Genomic DNA, 10,233 nt, shown 5'->3' on the forward strand with positions numbered 1-10,233 from the left:
TGTGAGGTGTCAACATTTGTCACTTGTAAATTGGGGTTGTTTCAGGGTTTCTATGTTGCGTTTTTGTCTAGATGTTTGTCAGCCACCTAGAGTTATTTAAGATGGGCAGCTGTATAAATTTGCTAAAATAAGTAAATAGCTAACAAAGTATGTAAATGTTTTCACAGAGGATAGGTTCCTCAGAGGGAGAGTTTTTCTTTAGGCTTGTTTTATGTTACCTGCACAAACAAATAGGTTTTCTTTTTATACAAATCTAAACTGTGCACCAGGAGCAGAAGTTGGGGTTCCAGCTATGATCCAGGGCTACCGTTATGGAGCTGGGTCAAACTGACAGTAAAGCAAAATTATGTCCATTTGGAGTATATAGCAGCCGTTAAGCCACCATATATATGGAACAAATGTTTTATTAAGAACTACTGCAACTTAGACTCCATGCCAGTGTTGCCACTGAAAATATGAAGAATTCTATGTCTCGCTTAGCCAAATATAGTTACTTTACTTAGAATAGTTGTAAAAAATATAGGACATACACAAGCTGTCAAACTATGCCACAAAAACATCCTTGAGGTAAATCTTACTATAAATTAACAAAACATCTTGATCTTGATGTCTTAGCAATTGAAAATCACAAATAATTGTGTGGGGATCATAGAAATTGGGAGCATATTTCTAATGGAAAACAACTTTGTATCTAAATTATGGAAAGGACATACAGTACTTGTAGTTGGGTGATAAAATGAAGAGTTTCACTAGGGTAGTGGCTAGCTCAAAAGCATACATATAAATCTCAAGTAATAAACTATGCAGAAGAGTCCACATCCCAAAATAAGAAAGGTCTTCAGCCTATTCAACTAGAAACCCTATTTCTGCTACGGATTCTCAAATTTCAGCATGGTTGGTCCTGCACCTTTCATTTGTTCATAAAATAAACCAATCTTTATGCCGTGAAAAAATCCCAGTTCCAAACATGTTACCTGCAGATACCTGACGAACCTCCGCATGATCTGACTGTCGTAATGCACCTGGCTCAAACTTAGGGGTAACTACAGCATAACGAAGCAGCTCTTCATATTCATCCTAGCATAAAAAGATATATATTTGTTGCTACGTCAGAGTAAACATTTGCACATAAACTGCCCTGTCTTTAAACAACATGAGTGCATAACTCTTTACTAGAGCTGGGCAGAGCTTCAAAAATCATTTGAAAAAGATGCTTCAGAATATGAGGAACATGAATGTAGCAACTTCAAAGCAGCTAGGTCTTTTCCTAGGATCATGCAACTGCCCTCTACAGGATCCCAGGAAATAATACACTACTTTAAAAAGCTGAAGGTAAGTGCAATGTTTGGACTCCAAAGAATTTTTTTTAGAATCAAATGCAAAGCATAGCACCGCTCTACATTTTACTACCAAGGCAAGGAACACTCTTGAAATCACTTGTTTCAGAAATAATTTTAACAAAGGTGATAATATCAGGATGATTATAATTATTTTTGTAAGCCGCCCAGTTACCATGTGTGAGTTGGGCGGCCTTATAAATTTGTTAAATAAATAAACAAACAAACAAATAAAACGATTATGTCCTTGCTTGGAAGCTCAGCAGGGTTATTCTTGGTTGGTATTTGGATGGGAGACCACAGGAAATACTGGGCTGTAGGCTAGATTGGGAATTCAAAAAACATCTTGGAAAAAGGCAATGGCAGACCCTTACTATACTGCTGCTAAGAAAATTGGTTATTAGGAGTTGAAATCAACTTGAAGGCAGTTATCTTTTTACATAAACATAACAATCCCATAACATGCAACTACAGTAGTTAGAAACCAATTATAATCCACTAGCCAGTCAGTTGCCTTGCTCATTTTTCATGCTATTACAAAGATGGTTCATGCTCAGTAACATTTTATAAATGCTATAGTAGCCAGAAACTGAGAGGACTGGAAATGGCTGCTGAGGTAGCTTGGTAGTCGATAGGATTGCGGCTCACAAGGAAGAGAAGAGATATAAAATGTTCACCTCCTGTCTTGAAGGAAAAGATTAGAGCCACAAAGCTTTTGTGTAAAGGTGATGATCAGTTGCAAGAAGACCTATGAGGAACACTATAAGGAAATCATAGCTTCCCATGAAGAAATCAAGCAACACATTATCAGTAACACTGTTTGTGTCTTGCAAATAATTCAGAAGACAAGCTTCGGCCCTCATGTGAATCCAGCAGATCACTGCTATTAAAGTTGTGAATCTTTTTTCAGGCTTCTGTGCTAGTCTGTACAGCTTAAGACTGTAAATTTTCCTGAGGTCATTCCATAAAGCAGCCACATCATTCAGTGTTATAGAGAAGCCTGAAAAAACTACTTTTATGAATAGTAGAGATGTGCTAGGCTCTCATGAATGCCAACAGACTTCTTCCAAATTATTCTCAAAATACATAGAACCCTACCTATCAGTATTGCCCAAACCACAATTCTTTAAACTCTGCTCAGGTTTTCATGAATGACAGATCTTATTCCGTTTCTGAGATATTGTTATTACATACCTCCTTCCTCATGATACTCTGCACAGGTTTGGGTGAATGAAAAACAAACCTTCCAGTGTTTGAATTAACTGTGCAAGTAAAAACAATCTCAATTTCACGTTCAGAATTATACATAAAGAGATTTATCAACTCATCAGATTATATACTAAGAAAATTAAACCAGTTAATAATAAATTAATGTATAATTACAGAAACAGCAGTAGGGTTGTGCTGTACCGTGCTTCAGAAATATTTTGGAAAAGGTGCTTTGGAGCACAAACATTGCCCCTGGTCTTGCAGCACCTCTTTAAAGCAGATGCTGTGCAGCTGCCACATGGTCCCAGAAAAAAACATGCTTGGTTTTAACAGTTGCAAATAGATGCTATGCTCTCGCATGCTCTGAACACTGTTCTGAAACTGAATCCAAAGCACTGCAGAGCTGTAACAAGCACGGTATTTTACAATATTCTGCTGATGCTTCCACCTTATGTGTGGAACGGTGCCATTTTCAGCTATATAGTGACTGGTGCCCACCTTGAGCTTCACTAAGAAAGGGACTGAGTCAACACTGTAAGCGCTGCAGCAAGATAGATGAGTAGTTAAAGCTTCTGGAACTAGGGTATATGATTAGCTCCATTATTCATGACCACAATAATGACTGTCAACATTTTGTAGATAAAGGTATCATATTTTGCCAAAATGAAATGTTCCAATAAAAATCCAGCAGAATGCAGTATATAAATAGAATGTTTCATAGCATCTGTTTATTTTATGAGAAAAGACATTGAGACTGTTTCGCTTTATCAGATACACAATATCAATTTCAATTAGTTTCTAGTCTAATATTTTTTGGCACGTATGAAGAAAAACATTCATCTGGGTGACAAAGCCAAAAAGGTAATTTCAATTAAAGCCTACCTAGAATAGCAAGGAAACAGTTATTGATGTTATGTTCCTATAGTAGATATGTAATCTCCAAAATACAAGATCTATTATTTGTGACAAAAATAGGGCAAAATGTGAAAAATCTGCTCAAGAACTAAAAGAACTCTGAACAATACTGCCATTCCCTATATATGATCTTTTCCAAGAACAGAGAATAATTATTTCTCCTTATGATACAGCCACTTATTTCATTGGCATTATTCCCAGTTTTCTGCCTTTGTTTTTTTTTCAGTAAAAATATATTTAACAAAATCATGCAGCTTGATTACCAAATCACATCACTGTTCTATTTACTTTTAGAATAATGTCCTAAATCTAAAATGTTAAAATATCAAAGATGCTTCTTGTTCAGCAAATCATAGCGGGAGGATCTCAAAACCCTGTGTGTATAAAAGTGGTAAGAGTGAGTAAAATAGTGATTAAGTAGTCAGGGGCCAAAAACAAGCTCTCATTGTCAGAAAGGATTTCAAGACAACTGGATTGATGTGCTATATTGTTTTGTATTTCTACAGTATCCTTACTCTGTACTGGAAACTGATTCTTACAGCCTTGTGGAAAGAGGAAAAGACCATGGCAGATTCATCCATGGGCACATAAGCAATGTCTGAAATATTTCTCTCATTTCAAAAGAAGAAAGGCTGACACCATTGCTGAAACTAAGTGCAGCTTTTTCTTCATGAAGTTACTACAAAAATATTCCTTGTAAGTAAGTTCAGAATCTGTAATCACCTAGAATGATTTATGTCAAGCTCCTATTAACAAACTATACTATTCTTAACAAAATTTAGCTTACAACTGCAGTATAGTCAGAAACTATATAACGTATACATATATATCAAGTATGGCTTAGGGTAAACCCCGCAAATCACAGAAATCTTGGCAGAGAATTGAAAAAAGAGATTAGATATCTCAAACTGCTGCTTCAAGATATGTTATGCCATAATGTGGTCTATTTGTTCTAGGCTTAGCCCTGTAGAACCCTACCATTATGCATGATTTATACTTTAGTTTGATGTTTGAACTTAGCTTTGGATTACAACTCTAGCCAATATTTATGCAGTTCTATTCAGCTCCTTTTAAGATTAGGGAGCACTTAAGCAGATACACCAGCATGAAAACCAGAGGAGTGCTTTACTGTTATTTTTCCATACTAAAAAAATATTCATGGCAAAATATGTTTCATCTCTTTCATCACCTTTTTGCTAAGGTGAAAACAGGTATAGAATAGTCACGGATTCTGTCATCATGACAGATATATAGGAAAATGTTACTCACAGAAACATACTTACAGGCAGGATATAGTAGTATATGCACACAAACAAACAAACAAACATGTAAGAAGATAGATGGGTCATGCATATGGTGCTTTGCCTCCATCTATACACAAGCTATATTGCTGTTACATTATTTCACTGTTATCATTGTTGAAGTAGGTAGAGGCAGGAAGGCTAGCAAGTCAACACTGAGCAGAAAAACTAGCCTCAAAAAATAGTCACATGAAAAGCTTCCAAGGCAACAGTTGTTAACCTACTAGGCATTGCCAAACCAGTCTTGTTTGACTGCCAAGCCTGAGATTTACATTTCAGTTATTACTCTTGGCTGAGGATCTAGAAGCAAACAAGATAGAAAGGCAAACCCTAAATACTCTTTTGCATTTTCACCTGGCTTACCTCCACTACCAAGTGGGAGCTATGATGATAGCAGCAATACAGAGAAAATAGGTGGAATGTAAGCTAGATTTCCCAGTTTGTGGCAACTCATCCTAACAGCCCAGGGTAAAGTTTGATTCTGAGCTGGAAGAGGCAGCAGGGACATCCAGCAATGAACGTGTACCTGTCTGTGTGTAGCCGTTACAGAAAGAACCCTTTATTCTGCAGACAAAGAATACACCCGTGTAGGGTTTTCCTTGAACTCTTTTGAGGCAGTACAAACTATGTTCACTCACGACACTAAGCAAGAATGTGGGTTCTTAAACCATGATTTATGATTAGCATGTTATGCTAACAACTAACTGAATAATTCAATAAACCATGATCTACTAAGAATTTATTTAACATCTCACTTGAATTTTATACTATGGTTCTTTTATACTGTTGCATTTACAAGTTAACTGGATTCATAAAAAGGTATTGTTCTGATATAAAACTAGCAGGTTCAAACAAATTAATGGTCTTTAAGAGATCTACTTTTACAAGAAATTGCACATGCTCCAAATAAACAAGATAAAAAAACCATTCATTTTTGGCCTACCTGAAGATCAGAAGAGACAGAACTGCCTCGATCAGAATCTTTCGGTAAAACAGGACTTGAGCTTTTCTCATCAGATGATGACATCTTGCATTAAAGTACTTCCTGTAGAAAGTTCCAGAAGATGAACTTTATTTTCAATCAGTAACTGGGATGTTTGGCTTGTATCTTCCAAACCAAGCCAGGAAAAATGGAATCCAAGAACAAATTGTTTTCTGAATCTGGCTTACTAGTGTTGAATAAGCCATTGTTCTTGATTTATATGTCAGAGTAATCAAACCACAGAAAAAAGTTTCTATGGTATGTTTAGGCACTAACACAGCTAGTTGCTGGTACTACAAAAACTGGAACTACAAAAACAGCTAGTTATCCGTAAGCCAGAAATCCAGAGAATTCCATTTAGCTGTGTTTTCTGGCTCTATCACTGCAAAGAGAGTCTTCTAAATCCTAGGAGCAGAATCTGTAGAACTTGACTAGACATTGACTGTTCTTAGGAAAACCTTACTCAAATGCACAAATAATTAGCAGCCTACAAAAACAACAGTCTCCATAACTGCTCTCTAGCTTAAGCTTTAGCATAATCAACTATACAATATTGTTTAAGGTGCATATAAATAAATCAAACGCAAGTATAGAAAATGAGAAAGGGCATCATACAAAACATTTCATATAGCACCTTAAAAAGTATCAAACCCAGAATGCTTACATTAATAACACAACCCTGTAAGTAAGCTGTTTAGCTTATTTTTTTCAAGCTTGAGATGAGGAACCAAAATGGAAAGGTAACCACTGAACTAAGAAAATGATTTTAAAGTATTTTTATAATACTGCATTAGGATGGGCTTTTTCTTTGTGACTTTTCTGATGCATTATTTCACTATAACATTATTAGTTTTATGTCACCTGAAATATAAGTATATTTTATGTAAATAAATATTGATGCTTTTATCTCAAATAAAATTTGAATCAGAGACTTATTTGACAACCATTTTTACTAGGCTAAATGAACTTGCTTAACAATTCTCTCAAAAAAGGACAGTTGAGAAGGAGGAAAATCATGCCTGGGTAATCAATAAGACAAGACAGGTAGCTTTGGGACCATGTCAACAGGTTAAAACATTAAGACATGCTTCTACAAAGGCATACTGGGCATGAATCAATATATTATCAAACAGCATATTTTGTGTCTTAACTACAATAGCAGTGTAAAAGGTACATTAGTGAGAATTTGTAATTCCTAAGCAAGCAATACATCCATAGGTCTGAGAATTGAACTCATGCACCTGACAGACTTGTGCACGCACTATACTTCCTTGCTGTGTTTATGTTCAGAAAGCTGCAGTATGGATGAAGTGGATTCCAAGTCTTACTCATTGCTTATCTAGAGATAGAAAACTGATGTGCCTATGAATGGTTGGATTACACCTCCCATCATTTATCTTTGGCTGTGCCAGTTGGTATTAATAGGAACTGGCACTCAGTGTCTGGAAAACTATGGCTTCATCATACGTGCTCTTATAGATTGTCTTACATCTAGTAATAAAAGATGACTTGATGAGGAAATCATCCTTCCCAGCCTGATGCCTCCCAGATGTGTTGACTTCCAGCCGAAATTGCTGGGAAGGACTTGAAGGTCAGCACATTTATAACGCTCTGAATTAAGGAAGTGGGCAGTCTGTCAACAGGACTATATCTGAACAATTCCACGAGTGAACTGCACCTGCGAGGAGAGTGCAAGGAGAAAGAAACTGAAAAAAGATTACGAGTTTAGGAAGATACCTGCTAAACATAGGAAACTCCAAAGGCGAGAGAAAAGGATCACTAGTCCTTAGGATCTTCTGCACCCCAGTTAAGCCCCTTCTCTCTCCTGCACCTCATTCGGGCTTCCCACCTCCCCAACGTCGCAACCGGACGCTCCCTTCTCACCTGAAGAGCAGCCGCCACTCCTCTTTCCCCTAGCAAAAGCCTGGCAGTTTCAAACTGACTGCCCCGAAAGAGAGGGCTGCCGTGATTGGTCCCAGTCCTTTTGTTAAAGGCCCGCTGACAGGACAATGCTTTCCAGACGCTTACTTACCAATCGACAAGCCGGCAAGGAACTCAGAGGCAGGGTTTCGCCGATGACGGTGGCCAATCAAAAAGTACAGAATGCCCCAACTGCAGACAGGAATTTTTAAGGAGTCCCGGTCACAGATGCGGACGTAATAGAATTCGCCCTAGCGCCGTGCTGATTGGTCCGTTGATTGCAGCCCGGGCTCAAGAGGCGGGTAGCGAGGAGGCAGTTGAATTGGTGCCACGTGATAACTGCGGAGGTGGGGTATACAGAGCCGTGGTAGTGGGGCGGAGATGCAATCCGTGATAGGGTGAGGGATGTGCGGGTTGCGGAGTGGGCGGACGCTTGGTGGCCTGTTGGAGTGGCTTGGGTGGAGTGGCTTGCTGAGATTACTGTGAAGGATGTAGCTGAAATGATAGAGACATCGGCTGTTTTATTAGACCAACCTTTTCTTCATGTCCTCTTTCCTGAAGAAAACCGCTAGGCGCCTCCGGAAATAGCGTGGCGCAAAAACGCTGAGCAACGCCTTGGTCTTGGTAGTCAGCAGCAAAGAGATACAAAGTTTCGGTGTGGTTAGTAAAGGCTATTAGTAAAGTTTGTCTTCCGGGAATTTGTCGGGTCATCATCTTCGAAAGCCCTCTAAGCCGCAGGTTGCAGGCCGGTAAATTCAGAGCGTTAAACTGGCAAGGACAGCCTGGCGGCAGTGCAGATCTAAGAAGTTAACGGGAGTCAGATATTTCCCGTCTTGTTCTTAGCTGGCAGTGGCCCTATTCAAAGTGACCCATTCCTTACAGGAAAGGGAGGGGCCACAAGAACATTTACAAAACCATTATAAGGAATATTTTAAACATCTGACTAAAGTTGCTCAGATCCATTCTGAGTTAGTTTTTGACTGGTCAGGTCCAGTCAAATATCTGAGAAACGTTTGATCCTATGACTCCTGTGGAAGTGGATAGGGCGCTTAGGACTGTTAACCCAGTCTCCTGTTTATTAATCCATGTTTGTCCTGTTTGGTTAAGATTTCCTGGGAAGTGATATGTGGTTGGGTCCATGAAGTTGGGAAGTGATATGTGGTTGGGGAAATGGTCCCATCTGCCTTGAAGGAGATGGTGGTATTTCCCCTACCCAAGAAGCCATTGCTAGTCCAAATGGTTCTGGACAATTTGCACCCAGTCTCCAATCTCCCCTTTTTGGGAAAGATAGTTGAAAAGACAATCGGGTTGCAGCATCAGAGAGTCTTGAAAGGAGCGGATTACACTGAAAAAGCAAGTGGCACCTGTGATAAGAAAAGTGGTAGATGGATCTGTTCAAAGACTTTTCTTGTCACAGCTGCCACCTACTTTCTCAGTGTAATCTGCTTCTTGGTACACTAGTCATGTCCTTTTCTGGACCGGGAGTCCCTTTTCATGATGAGTCACAACTTAGTCACTTCATGTATGGACTATTGCAATGCACTGTACATGGAGCGGCCCTTAAAGATGACTCAGAAACTACAGCTTGGTGCACCCACGTAATGCCCCTGCTTGCAACCTGCCTATTAACAGTGAGCTTCTGGGTGCAATTCAAGATGTTGGTTGTCACCTATAAAACTCTTCATGGCATAAGGCCTGGTTATACGAAGGAGTGCCTTTCTCCCATTGTTTCTGCTCATCCCATGAGATCTGATGCAGCAGGTTCATTTTGCTTCCAATCTCTTAATGCTATCTGACAGACTTTAGGAAGTGGGCTTTCTTTGTTGTGTTTCCTGTCTTCTGGAATAGAATCTCCCCCAGAGCTTTGAACAGCTACAGTCCTGCTATCCTTTAAATGGCCTTGAAGACCTGGCTTTTTCCCCAGGCCCTGGGATAGGATGATGTGTGTTCATCTGGATGATCTATGTCAAGTTTGTTTGCTTGCCTGTTCCCCTGTTATGGTCATACTTTATTTTTCTGGTTTTATGTGCTGTGGTTTTAACATATGAGTTCCTCAAAAATATCTCTGAACACCATTATAAGTTACTTGTCTTGTTATGTCTCCAATATCAAAAACAGTTTTTCTTTCCTGCAAAAATGCATTTATTCTTTAAGATTAATTTCAAAGTCTTAATATTCATAATCCAATATTCCAACATTTTCTGAGCCCTTAATCCGTTTAAAACTTTCTATAGCTAAAACCTTGTCTTACTTTTTGGGGTTTATTTTAACTTGTTAAAGATTATAAAGATACAGCTTCATTTTCTTACATTGAGGATTGAAGGCACTTACCTGGTGTTTCCAGTCTTGTCATTTTGAAGGTGTAGGGGACGCGGTGGCGCTGCGGGTTAAACCGCTGAGCTGTCGATCGGAAGGTCGGCGGTTCAAAACCGCGCGGCGGGGTGAGCTCCCGTTGCTCGTCCCAGCTTCTGCACACCAAGCAGTTCGAAAACATGCAAATGTGAGTAGATTAATTGGTACCGCTTCGGCGGGAAGGTAACGGCGTTCCGAGTCGTCATGCTGGCCACAT

At 39.1% G+C, this 10,233-nt stretch overlaps 1 protein-coding gene across 2 annotated transcripts in view; it reads right to left on the reverse strand.

The window, feature by feature from the left end:
* The window catches only part of POC5 (POC5 centriolar protein), a 29,662-nt gene extending 21,975 nt beyond the window's left edge, over positions 1 to 7,687 (reverse strand). The window contains exons 1-3 of one of the 2 annotated variants that reach the window (XM_063295537.1): positions 7,629 to 7,687; positions 5,706 to 5,807; positions 975 to 1,077 (exon numbers count right to left, since the gene is read on the reverse strand). In XM_063295537.1, the coding sequence (XP_063151607.1) occupies positions 975 to 1,077; positions 5,706 to 5,789 (187 nt within the window). In that variant the 5' untranslated portion in view covers positions 5,790 to 5,807; positions 7,629 to 7,687. Of the gene's footprint in view, positions 1 to 974; positions 1,078 to 5,705; positions 5,808 to 7,233; positions 7,411 to 7,628 lie in introns of those variants that run through there. The other variant, XM_063295535.1, reaches the window with a different exon arrangement.
* Between the last annotated feature and the right edge of the window lie 2,546 nt (positions 7,688 to 10,233).

The sequence above is a fragment of the Candoia aspera genome, chromosome 2, assembly GCF_035149785.1.
Source record: "Candoia aspera isolate rCanAsp1 chromosome 2, rCanAsp1.hap2, whole genome shotgun sequence".
NCBI classification, from domain to species: Eukaryota; Metazoa; Chordata; class Lepidosauria; order Squamata; family Boidae; genus Candoia; species Candoia aspera.